This window comes from Drosophila navojoa, chromosome 5 (assembly GCF_054131105.1).
Source record: "Drosophila navojoa isolate 15081-1374.11 chromosome 5, UAZ_NAV_1.0, whole genome shotgun sequence".
NCBI lineage: Eukaryota > Metazoa > Arthropoda > Insecta > Diptera > Drosophilidae > Drosophila > Drosophila navojoa.
In genome coordinates this window covers 3418369-3441867 of record NC_142893.1, presented here as the reverse complement: position 1 = coordinate 3441867, position 23499 = coordinate 3418369, and the positions used below count along the sequence as shown (strand labels likewise).

Sequence of the window (23499 nt, the reverse complement as noted above, 5' to 3'; positions counted from 1 at the left end):
AATATTGTATTGAATGCATATAGCTTTTATAATAAACGATAAATGCATGCACCATGTTATCGATTTTTTACGATAGTTGAAATACCCTGGAATTGATAATTATATGCATATGTAACTTATTTAAAACTACAATCAATACTGAATTGAATGAATATAGCTATTATAATAAACGATAAATGACTGACATGTGTTATCGATTCGTATCGATAGTAAAAACGTCTGTTGTTCCAGCTGTAAGTCTTTTATCACAATCCATTCCAGGGTATTTGAAAATATAATAAGTGAAACTCGCAAAAAAATAAAACTCGCCGACAGTCAAAAGACCCGCTTATCGCGCGCATCTGGCCAAAAGGCGATAGCGTTTAATGGGCCGGACTTAACGCTTTGTGCATGCCAAGCGAGTGACCCAGAGCTAGCTGCTAAAACACCTACATCTACATCGACATCTACATCGACATTAGCGTCTACGTCTCACAACTCCTAATTAGCGCAGCTAATTGAAAAGCTCACGCGTCACTGCAACAACAACAACTGCAACAACAACAGTAGGCAATCCGCGCTTTGTGTGTGTGTGTGTATGTGTGTAACAATAAACACTGTGTCAAGACCTTAATTAAGTCAAAGTAAACAAATTTTGAGCTGACTAATCGAGGGCGTTGCATGCAACGACGCTTCCGACTGCAATGCTGCAGCTGCCTCTTGCCTCTTGGCTGATGCGGCGTATGCGTAATATGTTAAATGTTTCTCTAAATAGCCTGAGAAGCGTGAGTAAAGGTTTACTGTTTATCAGCACATAATAGCAGAGTGTGAGAGAGCTTTGTTCTCAGCTTTGTTTCATTGTAAAGCGCGGAAATTGCTAGAGAGTCATATTCTAGTCCTAACTTAATTGAATGAGCTCAGTTCTGTAGACTGGAAATTGGAGATATATATTCACACTTGCACTCATGCAGAAAAGGTTTCACTTAAATCGTGTGGATTTCTTACATTTTAGCAGTGAATCATTTTAGTTTGTGATTACAGGGTACCTTCTAGTCATGTATTTTTCTTAACATCAACTTGCTCTTATTATTGCGTATGCCATTCGCATAGCTGCGCGTTGCATTACGTGCACATGCACATTGTTATTCTTAACCAAAGACCAAAAAAAGAAAGAAAATACCAAATAAATCTTCAGTTGAACAAAATAAAGAAAAAAGGCGAGAAAAGCTTAAAGAAACAACAGCAAGAAAATATTTATTACATAAACCAATTAGATGGCGCGCGGCATTTGCATGCAAATGCATAATTTATGAATGCATTCATTTTATTTTTGGCCCAAAAATGAAGAGAAAGAAAAATATGTAAAGCAAAGCAAAACAGAAGATGAAGCCAGAGTCGAAGCCAAGTGAAACGAGTGTAAAAAAAATGCAGGCGCAAATGAAGCAATTAAATTCAGACACATAAAGAAAACAAACCCAAAATAATATTATGGAATTTACGAACGCAATAAAAGCATAAGAAAAGAAATGCCTATAAGAAAAATTATGTTAATATTTTGAATTTGAATTTGATTTTGATGTTTTCCAATGCGGAAAGGCATCAGAAAATTAATAATATTTTGTTATTTTAATTCGAATGGGTTCGTTAAATCCAACAGCCAAAAAACTGTCTCGGAATGAGGGCGTGAAATGATGTTCAAAAGGCAAATTGGCTATAGAATTAATATTTATTTTATGGGGAACCGAGAAGAGATGAGCTCAATGGAGGAGTGGGAAATTGGATTAATAGGTATTAATTATAAAATATTTTGTAAGCTGCATTTAAGAAAGAAGATGGAAGGAGAAACCGAAAAATAGGAATAAAGAAGAGAGAAATGAGAGAAAAGAGAAAAAGAAAGCAGAAATTAACCGAGAAATACGTAGAGCCATCGGAGAGGTAATGAAAATTACAAAAATATGTTTTTAAATTGAATTTTTTCATGAATTTATATTTGTGGACATATAATTTGAACATAGATTAGATAAGGATAATAACATATTTGTGCGGCTATTCCCAATTCTGGAATGATTTGAATAGACGATATCATTATATCCGGGATGAAAAGCGAGAATATGTTTATTTCGTGGGCACCTTTTCGTTTTCTATATACACTTATATAGAGCTACATAAACGTACATAGAAGGGTTACAGGTAAAAATATAATGAGTGTCGCCGTATCCGCAAGTAGTTTGGTTATGGTTAAAGGCTACCGCAGGGGCACCAGCAGCCGGGGCCAGACGGGCCGCCGGGTCCACAAGGCCCACAAGGGCCGCAGGGGCCACACGGGCCGCAAGGACCGCAAGGACCGCATGGTCCACAGGGGCCGCACGGGCCGCAAGGTCCGCAAGGTCCACACGGTCCACATGGACCACAGGGTCCACATGGACCACCTGGGCCACATGGTCCACATGGTCCGCAGCGTGTCTCACATACGGGATACTGATTGGTCGAGAAGCAGGGCAATGGACAACAGGCACCGCCCGGTGCACAGGGCCCGATCGGACAGGGCGGACATGCGGCACTCGGCTTGTAGTTGATCGGTCCATTTGGATAGCAGCAGTACTCTCGCGGCGGCGGTATATCGATAGTTTGGGGCTTCGGCTGGCACAAGATCGACTGGCAGACCTCCCTTGGCTCGCACACACGCTTCGGATAGCACACCACATACGGATCGGGTATCATCGATGGATAGTAGATAACTCGCGGTTCGCGCACCATTTGCGACACCCAAATCAGTTTTGGCACCTTTATGACGCGCGTCGCATCAACGACCTTTGGTATCGTTATTTGACGACATCGATTCACGACCATCGGTTCGGGCACGATTTTCTCGGTGAATACGACCCGCTTCTTGCAGATCAAACGGGGCGGCTGCTGTACGGTGATGCATTTGGGAAACGGTGGCGGTATCCGTGGCGCGCACTGCGGCAGCGCCTCCAATTGGGCAGCATTGTAGCACTTTGGCGAACACTCGAAGGGGCCACAGCACGGATCGCAGGGGCTACATGGTCCGCATGGAGAACACATTATCTGACTTTTTAAGTATTTATGGCTCCGAACAAAAATTTAGCTTGCATTAAAAAATTATTCGAAAATTTTTCTTTTTTTTTTTTTTTTTTATTTTCAAAAAAAGAAAAAGGTTAAATTTGGATGCTGGTCAAATTACTAATGAGAATAGCTTGTGCGAGGGCTGCTAAGCAAATGCCAAATAATTCTACACCTACTTCAATCACATAAGTTTCGCTGGAATCGAAATGGAAGTATTGCTAGGAAAAAACAAAAATATTACAAATTTATTTTTTTCTTATCGAGCTTGTCAAGTTTTTGGGTTACCTTTTAATAAATAAATAAATAATTTTATTTATAAAATATTTAAATAAATAGCTTAGTTTAGTTTATAACACTAATATTTTTATATAATATTTAGTGTTATCGATAATTATAATTAAACTCATAGCTTAAAGCTTGAGCATTACTTGTGTAAAATAATGCGTTAGTTTTGATTATTTAATAAAAATTGAAAGAGGAATATAATAGAGTTACTATGCAAATAGAGTGTACAGAAGTACATTTATCGATAATTATCGTTTACTTAATTTCCTTTTAATTAACTTTTTATATGTCGCTCGTTTAGTTGAAAGCTTCAAGCGTAGCTAACTCTTATCGTATATAATCAAGTTTGTTTCTCTTATCCGTCCCCATCGCTCTCGTTCTGTCTTGCTCCAACACTCACACACACTTGCGCCTCCATCTCTTTCGGGAGTTAGAGAGGCGCGCTTTCTTTCAACTCTTACTTATTTGGCTTAATGTGCATGTTCATTTGAGACGAATTCATGTAGCCTAAACTCAAGACACTTTATGGCAGCCGTTTAATTACTCTAGCTCACTTGTTCTCCATCTCGCTCACTCAATTAATCTGTCTCTCTCTGTCTTTTTCTTTGCAGGTAAGTTACAGTGACCCACTTGGCCAATTATGTGAAGATGAAAAGAAGTAAAAAAAAGGCGAAGCTGCGGCACTTGGCTTTCATCAATGGCCAGGCAAGTGCTGGGGAATTGGGTGTTTGCTTTGTTGCCGTTGTTGTTGTTGTTGTTGGCTTGACACTTATATTTGTGTGGCGCCAGCCATACGAGATGCCCTGGAGTCACAAATATGCACATAAAACAGCTGGAGAGCTTGAAGTAGAAGAAGAAGAAGAAAATGATGCTCCATGTGGGGGGAAATTCTTTATTGATATGTGACACATTATCGATGAAGCTCTGGCTTGGTGCCGGCTGCGACTTTCGACTTTCCATGAATTATGGCACAAATTCAAATGCTGCCCACCAGCAAACGATGCACTTAATTAAAACACACACACACACACATGCACACACCATCTAGATAGCGAATGTGGATGAGTTTCTATTTTATGCGCTTTCCCAAAAAAAAAAAACTGAGGAGAAGTAAATTAATGATGCCCTGTACACAATTGACAGCCAGGCTGCTGATAAGATCGTTGAGCTGGTGTCGAAACAAGGCGGCGATAATAAAAAAAAAACCAAATTAAATTAACCATATAACATATATATGTATATATGTATATACCACATACATATGTTTTTACATATATATATATTTCAATATATATTAAAAAACCAAGCCAAGTGCTCCACAAAATTTGGCACACAAAATTGAAATGTGAAATGTCGCTGTGTGTGTGTGTGTGTGTTTGTGTGTGTGTGTGGAGGTGCCAACCTGTTCTCTAATTGGGTTAAAATGCAGTTGACGCTGCCTCCAGGCGGAAATCTGTGGCAACTTGTGGCAACTCTGTGGCAGCTGCCAGGCAACAGGCGTTGCCCATACACTTCTTATTATGATATTTTTGCTTTTTTTTTTCGTTTTTTTTTCATGCCTTTAACATGATTTATTTGCTAACGCTTGTGAGCACTGACCTGGTTACGCTGCCGTAGACCTTGTTAGGCTGTTCAATTTTTCAATTTTGTCTAAGAGCGAACCGAAAGTGTCATCGATTAGCTGCGATGCAATCTTCATTTGCATTTATTGTGCCACCAGATTGTATCATGTTCATTGATTTACATTTCTTGTAGTTACAGGTAATTTTATGTTTGCTCAGTGACCTTGGTCATTCTTTCTGGGTTTTATGGGTTTAATAGGTTTTTGGGTACTAGGTCTCTAAATGCTTTATATAGTCTGTTGGGTCACTTATGGAACATTCTTTAGATTTGTGTCTAAAGTTGTTTTAAGTGACTTTATTTTGAGCTTCAATACTTCTAGGGAATAAATTGCATATATATTGGGAATATGTGGTATATAATAATGTATATATATAGGGAATATATTGTTTATAATATATTGTTTAATATGATGTCAGGTGTGCTATGTGGTAATAATGATAATAATAGTCAATAGTCCTGCAAGAGGTTTATAGCAATATCATATCATAATTATTGAATTATTTATTAGAGATTATCTTATACAAAAATCGCTTTGTTTATTTAAAGGATTCTCTTCTTCTTAAAAAATACATAATAATATCTTTAACTATTATATGATATATTATAACAAACTTGACTTTTAGCTGCGCTCACATTCATGTAAAATTTTCGCATGTCTTCCATGTAGATTTTATACTATATTTTATATCTATATCGAACTCTATATCTATCTAACTCGTTTCCAGCTACATTACTTAAATATTTAATATATTTAGTATTCTCTGCTTTGCTGTAGTAGGATTCGTATTAAGTTTTTATAGTGTCTCAGCCATGTTCCCTCATTTTTAGCTTATGAATAATTGCAATTAGTCCTCTAAGCAAACTGTGCTCTATAATCTACATCTCTTCTAAATAGATTTGAAGCTCTGTATGTCTTTAATTCAGACTGTCATCTCTTCTCCCTGCTCACTTCATATCATTCAGGCTTTAGATATATAGATTTCTAAAAAAAAAAAAAAAAAATAAATGTTAGCTTAAAACATAAGCCATAACTCAAGCTGCAATCAAGTGAAAAGCACTTTATTTACGCCACACTTGCAGCGCTTTAAGATTGTGTCCTCCAGTGTCACTTTATCGCGCATGGTTTTTAAGCCTTATAATGCTCATTTATTATTATATTTAAAAGCCAAGAAAAATAAGAAAAAAGCTAAAGAAAAACGATAAATAAATTTTTATAGTTTAAAATTGAATGCAAGCGCGCGTTGATTTATTGAGATTTATCGTAAATGCTTTCAATTTCATTTATAATCGCAAATGTCTGAGTGTGTGTGTGTGTGTGTGTAGTTAAGTACTTGTGCACGTAGACTGTTGCCTGTTGTCAAATGAACCTGTCAAATTTTAACAAACACTCACTTTCTCTTTGGAGCGCAGCTGGCGCTAGTTGCGATGTGCATCCTGTGCCAAACTAAATTACAATTTATTTATATGCAACACCCACACACATGTATGGACAGGCAACATGTGGCACATGTGGCACTGTGCACACTGTGTGCCCTGCAGCCAAACTGATTTGTCTGCAAATCAGTAGGCAATAAGTCAAACGCCGCCGCCAAAGTTCAAAATTATTTTCCATTTTCTGCGCTTCCGTTGAAAGACAGACAGAGAAACAGAGAGAAAGAGAGAGAGAGAGAGAGAGTGAGAGGGGGAGTGAGACCCACAGCAGAGCTGCGATCGCCCAGTCAGTGCAGACAGTTGCCTGTCTATCATTTGCCTCACATTTTTCGCCTTTCATTTTAGCCGCTGACGCTGACGCTGACGCAGTTGCAGTTGCAGACAATTGCAATCGTCGCTGCGGCAAGCTTCCTGCTGCATGCCACACAGCCAACTTGCCTGGCTGCCCTCAAAGGCGCCGCTCTTTCATTTAGCTGCGGATTTGCTAGTTTTCTATTTGGGTTTCATGTCGCGTCTGGCATTTTTGCTTGAAGTTTTCCTTCACTCCCATTCATAAAACACATGGCTCATCTAATTTGTATAGCCCGAGTGCGAATGGGAGGCAGTGAGAAGCGTGGGTATATTGGTTCTATGCAAAGCATTGTCATATCCATGGGGTTATAATGGAGGCGTTTGCTTGTCATTGAGTATATGACTTATGCTTAACCAGTGGAAAGTGCTAATTGCAATATCGATAAATATCGATTTCCGCCTCGTGTAGCATATTTGTTGCTAAAATGCGTATTTGTTAAGAACATACTATTGCTGTATTGTAGCACATTAAGAGCAGTTAAATTCTCTCATTTATTGAGTATCGATATATATCGAATTACTTTGAACTTTGATTTAATGCTTAATTGGAATGGGAATATTCTTTTTCATTTCTTTAGTTTGTATTTTGAGCACGTCTGCCGGTAATAAATGATATATGGGTGCTGAATATAAGCTTTCACTTCTTATTTACATCGATAACGATAAATTTAAGCTTTTTTTTGCGTTTCTACTTTACTGGAATGAGCGTAGCTTCATTTATTTCTATAGCTTTTTTTTTGTAATTTGGGCTTCTCTGAGAGCATTAAATTTTTGATCGATTCGCACTCTTATTCCTTTTATACATAGCTCAAAGCCTATATAAGCTAGAGACGTAAATGTTGGTATATAGAATATCACAACTCTTCTCTTACATTCCAGGGTATCTGCTAATCTGAATGTAGCTACAATTCTCTTACTATTATTGGTTTTGTTTATCAAGTTTTAGTAGATCTCTGTCCATATAAGTTAAGAGAATAAAATAATATAGCACCTTTACTATATTTATTTCAGTTTTCTCTCTAGGGTATCTTCCAGTCGTACCCTGCTCATATTAGAGTACCCTTGTTATAATTTGTTTGCAGTTTTCTTAAACATGCCGCATTGAACGGCTGCCGCAGTTGCAATTGGCGATTCGCTGTCTTATGCAATGGGCGATGCTTCGATTTCTTTGAGTTCGCTTTCTGGCAATGAGGAAGTAGCAGGCATTTGTTATTGCTGTTGTACGTCAACTTTTGTGGGTGACTGTGGCAAATTGCTGCCTGATTATAGGGATGTTAACTGTTTATGCCACAGCGCTGGCAGCAATTGTTTTTTCGTTTAGTTTCTTGCAGCCGATTGTTTACAGCGATTGACTTAAATGTGGCATAAACGATGGTCAGCCAAGTGCCCCATAGAGTGCAGCGTGAGTTTTATAAGGCCATGTTATGCAGGCAGTAGTACCTGGAGTACCTAAAGCCATTCATGAATGAATGTAGATGTTACCGCAGCAATACTTTCGCCTGCTTAAGATGTAATCAGCTGAATCGCTTTTAGGGTTTATGATTGTCTGTGCTCGAAAATGGGTCTTATTTGCTGCTTAAATAAGAAATAATTGTTGAAGTGGAGTTGATTGGGCAGGAAGTTATCTTCTTTGTAGCTCTAAAGAGTTTCAAACGGTAAACAAAAGATAGGTGTATGGGTTTTTGCTTGGTATGTGATCTAAACAATATTTCTTGTAATGTATTTTATAAATACTATATAGTATATTGATATTTAAAGTTTTGACAATAAGTATTTTATATACTAATCTATATATTTAACTTATAGAAGTGAATATTGTATAAAATTATGTTATATTAGTAGAAGCAACGATTATAGTTGTTATTAAATCAACATAGAATCGATAACAGTCGTCTTTTGGAAACTAGCTCCATATATATCATATAGCATTTACATTTCCTTACTCATATTACAAACACCTTGCCAAATGTAAGCTATCGACGATTCTAGAGCCTAAATTACCCAATCGATATTTATCGAATTACTGAAATATTTGCTTTCATAAATTTCTGCCAACTCTACATGGTATTTATGTCTGCCTTTGTCTCTCTCAACAAAGGGTATGTCACTTTTGACCAAGTCCCTTAAGCTGTCTCTACACCCAGACAGCACGTCCTCGACCTTTCAGCAGCTGCTTTTAGTTTTATTTCTGTGCTATAAATCTGCGATGATTTTGTTTAAAGTACTTTTGGCTCGAACAATAACAATAAAAGCTACGCCTGCGCAGCCCTGCCTAGCCAAGCCATGCTCGGCCAGTAGACGAAGTAGCACTCCGAGCTGAACAATGGCTGAGGCTCTGGCGCGTGCTACTGGAGGAGCTGCTGCTGAGGCAGCTTCGGGTAGGCGTAGACAACAATGGTCGACTAGACAGCGAGACATCGAGGTAATGATACAGTGAGACTGGCTTATAAACAAATGTCTGTCGCTTAATGAGTTAGACCCTGGCTGCTTAGGCCACATACATCAAGTGGCTTTCCGTTGATTTGTCAAGTCACAAGAGTCGGCTCTCGCGATTGTGTGGCATGTTTGCTTGAGCTCTGAACTCTATAAGCCGCGTGAGACACGGGGTGTGGCAGCGCATATGAGAGAGCGAAAGTGTTTTTTTGCAAGGCAACTCCCTGCTGTTGCTGTTGCTGTGGCTGTTGCCGCCAGCAAATCCTGCAATGAATAATTTAGTCATTTTCATGAACTTTTTGTCGAAGCATTTAAGCCGCAGGAGTTGCCGACCACCCAGCCAAAGCAACAACAACAACAACAGCAGCAGCTGAGTCTTGGCGACTCCAAGCTTTGAATTGCAGTTGGCGACGCTGTCTTGGCGGCAAATTCATCACATGAGTTCCCGTGGCGACGTTGGCGCTAAATCGTGTGTGAATGGCTTGACGAACTGCAGCAGTGAGGCCGGCCGGGCAGCCAAAACGGCCAGCCGTGCCCCAAACTGTTGCACAGTGCTATGAGATTGCTCGAAAATGGTGTCAATTATTATTAAGAAATTGTTAGACTGAGCTGATTAATAAATGGCATGGAAAATACTAGAAAAATACTAGCTTCTCAAATCTCTTACAAAGTTGAAATTGAAAATTAAAATAACAAATTTTGGTAGGAGCGAAAATTAGCTTTTCTTAAACTATTACTAGAAAAATACTAGATAAATACTAAAAAATACTATGCACTAAAAAGTGTATTTTAACATTTAAAATTATTAATTAATTTGTTTTACCTTGGTTTCATTGCCGGTGTTAATGATTTAAAATATACTGAATAAATACTAGTTTAGTATTTTATTAAAATTTCAGTGCTAGATTAATAGTAACTGTAAATTGCATACATTTTTCGCTATTCTACTTGGGCTTTATATAGAATTTTATATAAATACGATGAAAATAAAAAATACTGAATAGTACTTTCTATTCTAGTAATTTTTAGCACTTTCTATTCTAGTACTAAAATTTGAGTATTAATATTATATCCATATTTAAGCAACAATTATAGCCAAATATATTCGGTGACTAGAATTAAGGTAAACTTTACTAAAAATACCTATTTTTGGTATTTGAAGTTAAAATTTTTCTTAGTTATTCGATTCGTGGCATGTGAAAAGAGGCCTAATCGATTGCCACATCCAATTTTGAGGCACTGTGCAGTTGATGGTGACGCTGCAGCTGACTTTAAGCGTCGCTCAGTTTCAATTTCAATTTGAGACGGAGTCTGTGTCTGAATGTGACCATTATGGTGACCAATTAGTCATTCGGCGCTGGCTGTTGCTTGTCATCTATTTGGGAGGGTTTGGCCAAAAGACAAACAAACGAGAAAAAACCATGCAGCATGTAATTTGTTGGTCAATTAAAAGTCCGGCTTACAAGCGGCATGCACAACAACATGTCGCTTGGCCATACAGTATTTACCGTATGGGACTTTCGCAACATGTTGCCAACGTTGGCTGCAACGAAAGCGAGTCGGGGGTCGCTCTCAGAGATTTTTGGGGTCGCAAATTCTGAAGGAGCAAAGCCCAACAGAAAATGCGGAAATTGACAGCAGCTGGCGCTCACTTTCAAGTGGATTGTGTTTTTTGTTTTTATTGTAGTGCCACGGGAACTGAATGTAAATCTGCATAAATGGGGTATATTGTTGGGGTTTGCGAGAGTTGCTACGTGTAGAAGGCGATGTGGTGTGGGGACTATCAGAATAAAATGTATATGTATATATTTTTGGTATTAAATATATTGGTATTAAATATATAGAAGCTTGAAGTTTTAGCTTAAGCACTCACATATAAAAACTCACAATAAATAAATTGAAATTATCAAATATAGCCAGAGAAAATCCTAGTCAGGGCTGATCCTAGTCTGGTTAAGTCCTTTATTCTAGTCAGTGTATATTCTAGGCAGATTATATCATTCTCTACACAGTATATTCTATCCAGAGTATATCCTAGTCAAGATATATCCTAAGCAGAGTATACATATCCTATGTAGGATACAACCTAGTCAAGGTATATCCTATATACTAGTCAGGGTATATTCTAGCCAGAAGATAACCCAGTCAAGGTATATCCTCTATCCTAGTCAGTGTTTATTCTAGCCAGAAGATATCCTAGGCAACGTGTACTCCATATCCTAGTCAGGGTATATTCTAGTCAGGCACTGGCCAGTCGGGCGCCCTTAGTGGATTTTTGCTTTGTTTTATTGCAACTTCTTTTGTGGTTCTGCCTTGTCAACGCTAATGGCCATATGCAAAAAAAAAAAGAGAAAAATAATGAGACACGAGTGCAACTGTGATTTGTTGTTGTTGTTGTTGTTGTCGTTGCTGTTGCTGGCGGCACTTTCTACAGACAACACTCTGTCCCAAAAATAAAACCATGCTGCACTCACAAATACATACATACATATATATGTTATAGTGTATATATATGTATATGTATATGTATATATAAAATTTTCTTTTTTTATATTTCATTTGGCTTTTGGTTTTTCGGGCCACAAATCCTAAAATGGCATGCGGCGACATGTGCGACCGACTTAGCCACAGCGCACAGAGAGACAAGGTGACATGGCCACGACGCCGACGACGGCAACGGCGACAAAATCGCAGCTGCTGCTGTTGCAAGTCCAAGTTTTTTGGAATTGGCCACGGATTTGCCGTCTCTGTGCAGCGAAGCATGGCAGATGCGTCCGACTGTGCCTCAATCTATGGCCTGTGGCCAAATAAATCTTGAAAATATAAATAATAATAATAATAATAAGCATGAGCGAGGTGCGCTTGGTTAGTTTCGCACAACGAAATGAAGTTTTATATGATGTGATATGTGACTGACTAATTGGATTTTGATATAGTGAGAGTTGCTATAAATATATTATAAATATATTATATGTTATTAATGTATTTTATATATGTATTTAACTTCGTATAATCATATGATTAACTATCGAAATAGTTTCAATACTATTTTGTACGGTTGCTTAGCCTTGGTTTAGGCAGAGAATTTATTATCGTTAAAATAAGACGAGAGAGAAAGAGAGAGAGAGAGAGAAAGAGAAAGAAAAAGAGTGAGAGAAAAAGAGAGAGAGAGAGAGGGATAGAGAGAGTGAAAGAGAGAGAGATAGAAAGATAGAAAGAGAGGGAGAGAGAGGGATAGAGAGAGAGAGAGAGAGAGAGAGAGAGAGAGAGAGAGAAAGAAAGAAAGAAAGAAAGAAAGAAAGAAAGAAAGAGAGTGAGAGAAAGAGAGAGAGAAAGGAAGAGAGAAAGGAAGAGAGAAAGAGTGAGAGAGAGAAAGATAGAGAGAGAGAGAGAAAAAGAGAGAGAGAGACAGAAAGATATTCAGATAGTAATTGATGGTATTTTGATTGATTATTATTGGTAGTATCATCTAAAACCGGGTAAAGTCAAATGATTTGTCGATTACTATAATTGAAATTAACTCTTAGTTAACACTAATATTCATTTCTTACATATGTAAGACATAGAACTGTTTATCAATGCTCATAAATATGTATGTATATACCTTGAAATTCATAGAAATTGTAGTAAGAGTGCTAAATATTGATATGCTGTATAGTCTATATAATATATATATCTACATATCTACATAATAATAATAATATACAATATATGCAATATAATCTATAAACAAAATATACTATATGGTCTATATAGTATATAGATTATACAGTAATATATATATATATGTATACTAAATTCAAGTGACATATAGCGTAATCTATATTGCACCCTCGCAATCAGTGGCAATTGCTGTTGTCCAATTTGGCAAAATTTGGCGAGAAGCTTAGCCCCATTTGTGGGTCAGACGGTCTTTGGGAATTGAAGCTGGCGCCCGCAAGTCGTACGACGATTGAAATACATACATATGATGAAATGGATGCAGTCGGTGTCTGTGAGTGTCGTCGTCGTCGTCGTCGTCGTCGTCTATGCAATCGACAAGCATCCGATTTTGATCATTCAATTAAAATATTTTATGGCCAAAGGGGGCCGTACACTGGCTTCAGCTACAGCTGGATCTGGCTCTCTGGCGGCAGTAAATAAACCTTGAAACGGCAACAGAAACAAAAAGCGACGCCAGCTGAAATTGATTGATCAAAAGCGCTGCATAAAAAATAAAATAAAAATTTAATAAAAACAAAAAAAAAATACAAAAAGTCAAAGGCAGCTCAACGTATAAAAAATTAAAGTGCAATGCACATGTGCAACACTTTGCACTTCCTCATGGCTGTGCCTGGGGGATGAGGGATGAGCTGAGAGAGAGAGAGAGGGGGGTGAGCTGGCTGGCTGGCGGGTTGCATGGAATTTTGCGCCGTTGCGCATCGGAATGCGAAATTAATGAAATCACATGCAGACAACAAAAACAAAAACAACCAAATAAGAAGAAGAAGAAGCAAAAATAAGTTGGCGATGAGGTGGCCCCAGTCCCAGGCCCAGGCGCAGTTCAGACAAGACCAAGAACCAAAACCAAGACCAAGCGCAGGCTGCTGACAGTGATTAATGTTGACGTTGTCAGACTGAGCTACACCAACAACAACTGCAACAACAACAACAACAGCAACAACAGCATCAGCTACAAGTTTAACCCAAGCTACAACAACGGCTGCACTTAAAGGCCAATATTATCGACACATTTGTTAGGGTTCTGTAACCCAAAAAGAAAAAGAAAAAGAGACAGCAAAAGCTAAGTAAGTTACAATCAGGCTGAAGCGAATGTGCAATACTTGCCAGCGGAGATTTGAAAATTAAAGTGCACGACTTGGAAATACCCTAGGAAACGAGCTCTAGGCAGAAAAAGCCTGTTTGGCGTACGTCTTTAATCAAAGGGAAAAGCTTTTCTATTCACTTATAAAGCAAAGGTTGTCAATTTTAGCTGACTGAAGAATTGCTGATCTTTAACTCTGAACTATAGGCAGTTAATACTAAGTTAGCTCTTAAATAAAAAAATAAATAAAATATGATAATGGGCATATAAATAGAGAAAATTCACTGTGATTCAACTGTTGCTGAAAGCTGTTCTAAGTGCTCAAGCAATACAACAGAAGGTTAAACTAATTTGTAAGTCTATATGCAGAAAAGTTGCACAGTGATTCAGAAGCTTTACGACGCATAACAGCAAGGAACTTCTCAGTACCAGCTGTAGCTATAGAGCCGTAAAGTAATTGCTGATTCAATAAGTACTCAATATAGATGTATGATATATGTGGTTCATAAGATGTGATATTTTGATATTTCGATTTTGATATTCTGGAGCAGAATATATATATATTTTCGTTGAAAACTCTCCAGATTCAACTTAAGGTCGACATAAGTAAAAGCAGTTATGAAATATAGAACATAGCAAAGTCTTTATTTTATGCCCCCAAAGAATGTACTCAAAATACCTTTACACCTTAAAACGCCACTAAAAACTCGACTTTATATCCCATATTTCAGTTCTCAAACTACAACAGCTTGAAAATGCCTGCAACCAGACATATACAACCAATATACCCATTTAAGCCCACACGCACGAGCATAATAAAGAAGTTACCCTCAGAGGCGATTAAGATCTGTTTGGCCAACACTTTTGCTTTAGGCCACGGCGCGCGTTGTGTTAAAAAGCGAAAGATGTTGTTCTTAGCAATAACGAAAGTAGCTTAAGTCAACAATCGCAACGGAACGCATCGCATGGCATCGATGGCATCGCATGGCATCGAGAAGGAATGTTAAAAGCATTTCAAGCGCATTAAAAACAGCCAACGAGAGAGGCTTTAAAACAAAAGTAAAAGCCGTGCGAGAGCCAGAGAGATGAGAAATTGGCCCGTCGTCTTTCGGTTTATGTTTTTATTGTTATCGAAGTAAGTCGACTTAAGTGGACACTCTTAAAAACAATATGCTCAGCGTGTTAATAGAATTTTGTAGATTTATGAGGTGTAGGTGTACCAAATGCTTGAATTTCAATAATATTTTGAATAACTTTAGACAGAGCTGAAAAATGAATTTACTTTGCTTACAATTTGAATTGAATAAACTGTTAGAGATCTACATATATCTGGCTATTAATGCTAGATTCCTGAATACTTAAGATCACTTTTGCTTCAGCCTGTCTGCCTTATGAGTTTCTTCATTTAATCATTTAAGAAACTACTTAAAATACCATGAAAATGAATCACATATCTGAAAACAGACTTGCGCTCAATTAATTTGCAGTAACGAAACAAATTTCACTAATTTGCTGAACCACCTGAGTGAGCTTCTGCAAGAAGAAGCATTTTGGAAATTGTAGATCTGCAGGCAAATAAGATTTAAATTACATAGCTGTGAGCATTGCTCATTTTAAGTATTTGGTGGCTCCTTTTCGCTGCTGCTTCTTCCTCTTCTTCTTGTTTTATTGGAGCAGACAGAGAAATATTTGAGTTCATAAGCAGAAATTCGATGTCGTATGCGAATGCGAATGCGAAGGTAGCTAACAAAATATCCCATTACCATGAAGAAAGAAAACGGATACGATTTCATTATACAACAATACGGACGCAACGTTTACGAAAGAGCCTCTACAGTGGCGTCGCTGGGAGGGGGGCGCATCTGGTGGCTCTGTTGAGGGTTTGTCTTATAAACTTCAGCTGTTATTTCCGCAAAAGTCAAGTCGAATGCTTGAGCCACAGTGGCCACATCAAATTTGTTTCATTAGCCGCATGAAATGGCCTTTTGTGGGTAACTCTCTATCTCTTTACCCCTCTCTTCATCTCTCACTCCTTTACGGCTTTTGGCCAGTGGCTGGCAAGTTGGCCAACAAATATTTGCCGCATGGTGTGCATAATTTTTCATAATTTGCGTGGGCGCATTTGCATTAGCGACCGACTGACTTCCTTACAGCTGTCTACACACACACACGCACACACACACACTCATACACACCCACTTTATTGTCAGTCTCTTGTCTGCATTTTTTTTTTCCTCCATTTTTCAATTAAAAGTCATCATAGTTTTGCAAATCAAATCGATTGCCGCACATTTAACGCCTGTCACATTACTTTTGCTATGTACTGTTATGCAAGCCAGCCAGTCAGCCTTTTGTTTAGCCTTTTTCAAGCCAAGCCAAACAGTAGCCAGATCGCAAATTGCATTTCTTTTCTTTACGTTTTTTTTTCATACTTTTACTTTATGCATTTCTCTCTGCAATTTGGCACAATTATGCGCTTCAGTTCTTTTGTCCGACTGGTCCAGTAAATTATAGTGCTCACTATGGCAATTTATGGCTGTGTGTGTGTGTGTGTGCGCGCGCGCGAGCGTGTGGGTTTATTTGGTCAATAATCGTTTGGCCGTTTCGTTCGGCTGGCTAATGGGCACGCGGCTAAGCACGAAATGTCAGCACTTTGTCTTATTTAAATATGGCCCAGGCATATTTCACAGTAGACAAAACAGTTCGACTTCAGTGGCATGTGATGCATGTGTGAGTGTGTAAATGTGTGTGGGTGGTCTTTCACTTCAAATTTGCTGTGGACACGTCACGGCGTTGTCTTTTATGGTGGAAAGCTTTGAGAGCTAAGCGTCTGGGAAAAGCATATTTAGAGCAACATTTTCTAGATTACGTGTGGAGTGGAGTACATATATGAAGAAAATGATATGGGATATGGGAGAGAGTGACTAAGAAAAACAGAGTGTGAAAAGAGATAGATTGAGAGGTAGAAAGAGATGTAGGTAAATAGAAAGAGAGGTAGATTGGTAGATAGAGATAAAGAAAGTTAAAGAGATAGATTGATGGAGAAAGAGAGATAGAGATAGAGATAAAGAAAGTTAAAGAGATAGATTGATGGAGAAAGAGAGATAGAGATAGAGATAGAGATAGAGATAGAGATAGAGATAGAGATAGAGATAGAGATAGAGATAGAGATAGAGATAGAGATAGAGATAGAGATAGAGATAGAGATAGAGATAGAGATAGAGATAGAGATAGAGATAGGGATTAAAAACAAAGACGGATAAGTGATCAAATTAAAGCGAGAATGGCAGAGTTTGAAAGATAGAAAAAGAGAGAGATAGACAGCTAAATTCTTGGCAGGGATTGTAACTCTACACGAATGGTGATTTAAGAGCCTTAACGAAAAGCATTCGTTTCATATATGAACATAAAAATCTGCTTCGACATATTCATATAATATTGACAAGACAAAAGAATGTCTCGCCTGTCCAACTCAACCCTAAGTCAAGTCTAATTGAAGAGCCTGCCATGCACTTGTCATAGGCAGAGAGAGGGAGTGAAAGTGAGAGAGAGACATATCCACTCCGTCAGTCGCGTGTCTAATTTACGATTATAACCTTTCTGGTTTGATGTGCATCGCCTTTGGCATGCTTTTATTATTTAAGAATGCTAAACACCTCAATTAAACAGATTGCGTTCATAGCCGTTGTCGGGGCCGGTGCTGGGGCCGGTGCGTGTCAAAAGGATATGCCAACAGTTGCTCGCCGGGTAATTGAAATGCGACGTCTGTCAACCCCCGAAAAAACGAAAGGGAAATGTGAAGTGAAATAATGCATGCATGGACACACCTTCAAAGAACAATCTTTGCACTCTCCTTTCATACAGGCTTTCCCCTGTTTAAGGCGGTACAGGTTGAGGGAGCAAAGAGAGAGAGCGAGAGAGCGAGAGGGGGAGAGTGAGAGTGAGGTTGGCCTAGTGCACGAGTGCGCCAATTTTCGTGCTGACAGACGCGCCCAAAAGCACGCAACAGTTTTTTGTACACACATAGTAGACTTGTGTGTGTGTGTGTGTGTGTGAGTAGATGGGAGTAATTGTGTGTGCAGCAGTGCTGCCCATTGTCTAGCATGAAAACTGGAAAAATAGAGTGCGAGCGAAATGGGCATAAATTAGATAGGAATTTTAGATTACGACACAATTTCTTAACCTCTCTTATACATATTAATTATATTTTTAATAAATAAAAAAAAATAAATAAATGAAAATTAAAAAAAAAATAATAATAATAAAAAAATAAATAAAAAAAAATAAAAATAATTAAAATAAATAAAAAATAATAATAATAATAAAAAAAATAAATAAAAAAAATAAAAATAATTAAAATAAATAAAAAAATAAAAATAATTTAAAAAAAATAAAAATAATTTAAAAAAATTAAAATAATAATAAAAAAAAATCAACAATATACATTTTAATTAATATTTTATATATAATTTTTAAATTTCTAAAATAGTTACGCAGGTGTTTAGATATTATATTTCATATAATCGTTTAAATTCATATACATATGTATGTTGTATTCTACATATTTAGTATTACTTAAATTTGCTGAGTTATTTTATTAATTTTTTTTTTCTTTTACATATATACATATTTAAATAATAGTACAAATAGTATGTGAATAGAGAACTTTTGTGAAAAAGGCTAAACTGTCAGCACCGTAGCATATGCAGCATCCCGAAGCGAAGCCCGTACCGGCTTTGTGAAGCGGATGCGTGTCACATACTCTCGCCTTTGCTCTTTGTTTTCCGCTGTTGAGTTGAATAAACCCCGAGCGAACGATTGTTCCAGATGGAGTACTGGGAGTATTGGGTGAGCCCGAAGCCAACCCCCTCGCACGCTCTTTTGTAGTTGGCAGCGATGCAGCCGAAAGGCCACCCCTCTTGAGGAGTTGATTGCGCATATAGAGGCGACTGTCTGTTATCATGGGAAATCTATTACGCCACTTTCACCACAAACTTTGCATCAATTAGGGCAGTCGCGGAGTCGAAGAGTGTGAAAAGCCGAGGCTGTAAATCAACAAGAGCAACAACAGCTCAGACGACCATTACCCTACATAAGCGAGGGGAACTGATAAATGCAACCCCTAAGAGGGCACAGCCAACGCACAGAGTCAGGCACGAAGTGCATCTGTTATGTACGTACGTACATCTGTGCGTTACAAGTGTTTTGCCTCTCAAGTGCAGGGCTGTAAAATATGTAAATATATGACTGATGTGGAGGGCTTTAAATGTGATAAGATATACATACATACATACATACATGATATATATCTATGAGCTATAAATATGATTTACTCAATTGCTCTTAAATGCAATTAAAAAGATAATAACTTTGAGCTTTGTCATTTCTATGATATATGTTCCATTGCTCTATATAATGTGAGCATTATTTATTTGATCATAAACTGACCCATTTCTTACAATTTCCTGCTCAAAAATCTGACTAATTCCATTATCTATTTATTTTTCTTAAATCTATTTATAAACTATACTTCCAGTGGGAATTACCTGTTTATATATCAAGGTTTCACCAAGATATGTCCCACTAGTTTCATAAATATCGCAAATTTGCTGCAACTAAAACGTAATTTCTGCCCTTATCTAATTATTTAGATAGGCTTTGTTTCTAAGAAATATTTATTTCCTTACGCTTATCATTTCTTTGGCACCTGGCAGGTGCGCAAAATAAAAAACGCGCACCTTTTTTTTTTGTATTTATCAATAAAGCAGTTATATTATATGAATATATATATTTACGATATGACTTGATATGATAAGAACAACGCAGTTCAATGTTTCGGGCAATGCACTTGCAGCTAAAGCAACAAATTTGTTATTGATTGGAAATCTGTATAAAGGAAGTTATTAAATATTATATTTTTAATAATCTATTATGGCACTAGTCAAAATTAATAAATATATATAATATATTATTTATATATTAATTAAACGATTTACTTTGTAAATAACAGCGCAGACTGCACGTCTTCTCTCTCATTCTCTCTCTCTCTCTAGTGAGTGGGTCAGTCTAAACTGGGACTGCATTTAGTCCAACCCTGGCGTCAGTGTGACACTCTTGTAATATAATCGAAAATAACAGCAGCCGCAGCAGCAGTAGCTGTAGTTGTAGCGGGGCATTTGAACTGCGCATTGCGACCCCCAACACAACATGCGCATGCACACAGTCAATTTGTCAGCCTGTCTCGCTCGCTCTCTCTCGCTCACACCTAGGCGCCGCGCACAGCTGCTCGACTGCAGCGCACTCAGCCACTCACACCCACACAGCGGCTCGTAGCTCGTTGCGCTCTCGCAGCGCACACTGCTCACGCTCTCTTTGCCTCTCTCTCTCTCTCTCTCTCCGCGCTTAACGACTTTTTTCGTTTTTGAATTCAGTTTCGGTTTCGGTTTCAGTTTCAGTTTTTGTTTTGTCAGTTTTCAGTCACACGTTGACCGGTGCGAGTCGTTAACAGTTGCCAAACGGAGTCCACCATCCGCAATCCACAATCCACAAAATCATTTGTAGCTCTGCGCGTAAACAAACGAAAAGCAAAAACAAAAACGCGACGCGGTGGTTGTTATTGTTATTGTTATGCAGTGTGCAGCGATGCATTTAAATGTATGTTTATTTGTTGCTTAAAGATATCTACACACACGCACACACACACACATATACGTACGTACAGCTAGCTTCCGTTGTGCACCAATTGCGGGCGCGCCCCCCTCGGCTTTGCCTATTTTCAGTTTTTTGTTTACTGTAAATGTTTGGCAACATTTTGTTGTGCTCAAAAGCCGAAAACCCGAATACCCGAACTGTCGAAGTCGAATTCGAAGTCAAAGTCGAAACGAGGTCAATGCATTTGTAATTGCTGATAACGGAAAAGTGCACAAAAACTAATGAAACAAGTGAGTGCGAGCGAGCTGGCCTCTCAGCAGAGATGAGCCCAGCACCAAGCTAAATGTTAAGTTCAAAGTTAAGTGCAGCCCTGCCCCCCGCCTCCCCTCTCTGTGGTGCGCCCCTCGCGTTGCGCGTATCATAAATTCCGTAAATAAGAAAGAAATTTTCCACTTGAGCGAGCGCAAGTGAAGTGCATTTATACTCGTATTTATTAACTGGCTGCGCGTCATCTGCTACGCTGTATCTGTATCCGAAGACCATAATTGCATGCCATAAAAATATAAAACTATATAGAAAAAAAACTTCTTATCAGTGGAACACTGCAACTGCAACTGCAACGGCTGCTGTTGCTGCTTTAATCAGACTTCCACTTGAACTATTTCTGTTTTCACTTATTGCTGCTTATTGGATTAGCGTGCATTAAACTTGGCTATCGGCCATAAAAGACGGCCTGCATAACGGTAAGCGAACAGGTGTGCAACATTGTTGCCAACAACTGTTGTCATTGGGCCATTGCACTTGGCCATGACAACATGTTTTGTGCTTTGTTTTTTTGTGAATAGAGTGAATAATGGGAGTGCTGCAGTCTGAGGTCAGAGGTCATTGAAATTATGAAATTATTCAGTTTTTAATTAAATTTCCATTTGATTTAGTTGATTTTACAGAATATTAGCAACAATTTGATGCTTAGCAACTTTGTTGCAGTTATTTGCATGTTTGCAACATTTGCTGTGCTTGGCCTTGGCAACATGTTGTCCTTCCTACATACACATGTTGCCAAAAAGCTTTAAGCTTCTCTATTGCTGTTGTTCGCATGCTTATTGGATTTACAGTTCTGATTAGACTTAGACTCGAATTGTTGCCTCGGTCTGTGCGCAGCAATGTTGACCATGACAGTGCGAAACACACACAAATACACATGTATACAGTTGTACACATGTTGCCAATGTGTTGTCTGCTTTTCGTTCAGGGTTCATTCACACTTTGCAGCGCATCCTATAAATGTGTCATTGGAAAACTGCTGCACCCGCATGCAGCTCAGATATGTATATGTGGGAACACCCTTTTTTTCCCAGTTTAATTGAAATTGAATGCCCAAAACAAAACAAAAAACAAAAATCAAATAAATTCAACAAAGCAAAGAACTTGACAAAATAAACGAGCTGAATAATTAGAGCAACACAAAGAGACAATACTTTTTAATTAAGCACATTTTATTAGAGAGTGCAGCTAATATATAAACACATACATACATATATAAAATATATAGATATATATGTATTTAGAGCGTCATCATTCGCTCGCTGATAAAGTCAGCAAATGCTTCCCACAAATGAATGAATGTGTGAATCATCCGACATCCGAATGCATTCATATGATAACAGGATTGCTGCAATAAACTGCAGTAAATGACTAAATGTGGAAAGTCGAAAAGCTGACACCGCAGATGAGTAACTAATTAATATGGAGGAAATTTGATTTACGCTCTGGCTCTGCTCTAGTTGAGCAGAGTTAACTAGTCTTAACTCTGTTAAGGCAGATAAACCATCTTCAACTTTCACCTGCTTTGACTTTGGCCTTTTGCTTGAGCTCAACGTTTGTAAAGAATATCTATACGATGGCTTAAGATTTTTTTGTGTGCTAGGTTTTTATGCTCGCTCTTTTCTTTGTCTGTCTTGTGTGAAGGAAGGCGTTATACGATATTGAGCACAAGTTCGAGTCGCAGCTAACCACAGGGCAGGTAAACAACGACAGACGGACTGACTAGCAGATATGTTTACACACACACACACATATACTTACATATATTTATATATTTGCCAGCATGTTTATTTATTTATAAACCCACATGTTGATCCACAGTACGTGACCGCAAAATTTCAGTCACAATTTCAATAAGCATCGAACTAACAGTAAAAAAACATATACGAAACCTTTAAGAATCCATAAAAAAATATAACAGAAATTTAATAAATGAATCGCAAAAAAGCGCAGAACAAAGCTTTGTTTATTAATTATATAATACACGAAAAAAAAAAAAAAAAAAAAAAAAAAACTAAATTATATAAATAAATACATTTAATATATTATACAAAAATAAAATGCTTTGCTGAAGTAATATAAAAATATTTATAAATAATATAAAAATATGTACGAATTTATAAACAAACTAAAAAATATATAAATTATATATTTACTATTTATATAAATTAATAATGTATTATATAAATGGAAATTGATTTGCTGAAGTCATAAAAAATATTTATAAATAATATAAAAAATATTTATAAATAATAAAAAATAAACAAACTAAAAACGATATAAATAATATATTTAATAAATATTATTATTATAAATATTATTTAGAAAAAAAATCTCATTGTATGCCTTGAAATAGTATATCTAAGGGATATACATATTAAGTATTTAGGATTCTTACTAAAGAATAAATTATTGGCACTAGATCTCATATTATTAATATACATAAAATGAAAATTGAAAAACTGAAGCTATATTAATGAAGTAGGCGGTTGTGGAAAACCATATCATATAACATAATTATTACATTAAAT

General features: G+C 37.4%; 2 protein-coding genes across 2 annotated transcripts in view; one reads left to right on the top strand and one right to left on the bottom strand.

Moving 5' to 3' along the window:
• The window catches only part of GEFmeso (Guanine nucleotide exchange factor in mesoderm), a 77195-nt gene that overhangs the window by 15547 nt on the left and 38149 nt on the right, over window positions 1-23499 (top strand). The window lies entirely within an intron of this gene.
• Window positions 2065-3237, bottom strand: LOC108653489 (uncharacterized). The gene has a single exon (XM_018103997.3). It carries the CDS (start codon window positions 3043-3045, stop codon window positions 2218-2220), a length of 828 nt encoding a protein of 275 aa, XP_017959486.1. The 5' UTR covers window positions 3046-3237; the 3' UTR covers window positions 2065-2217.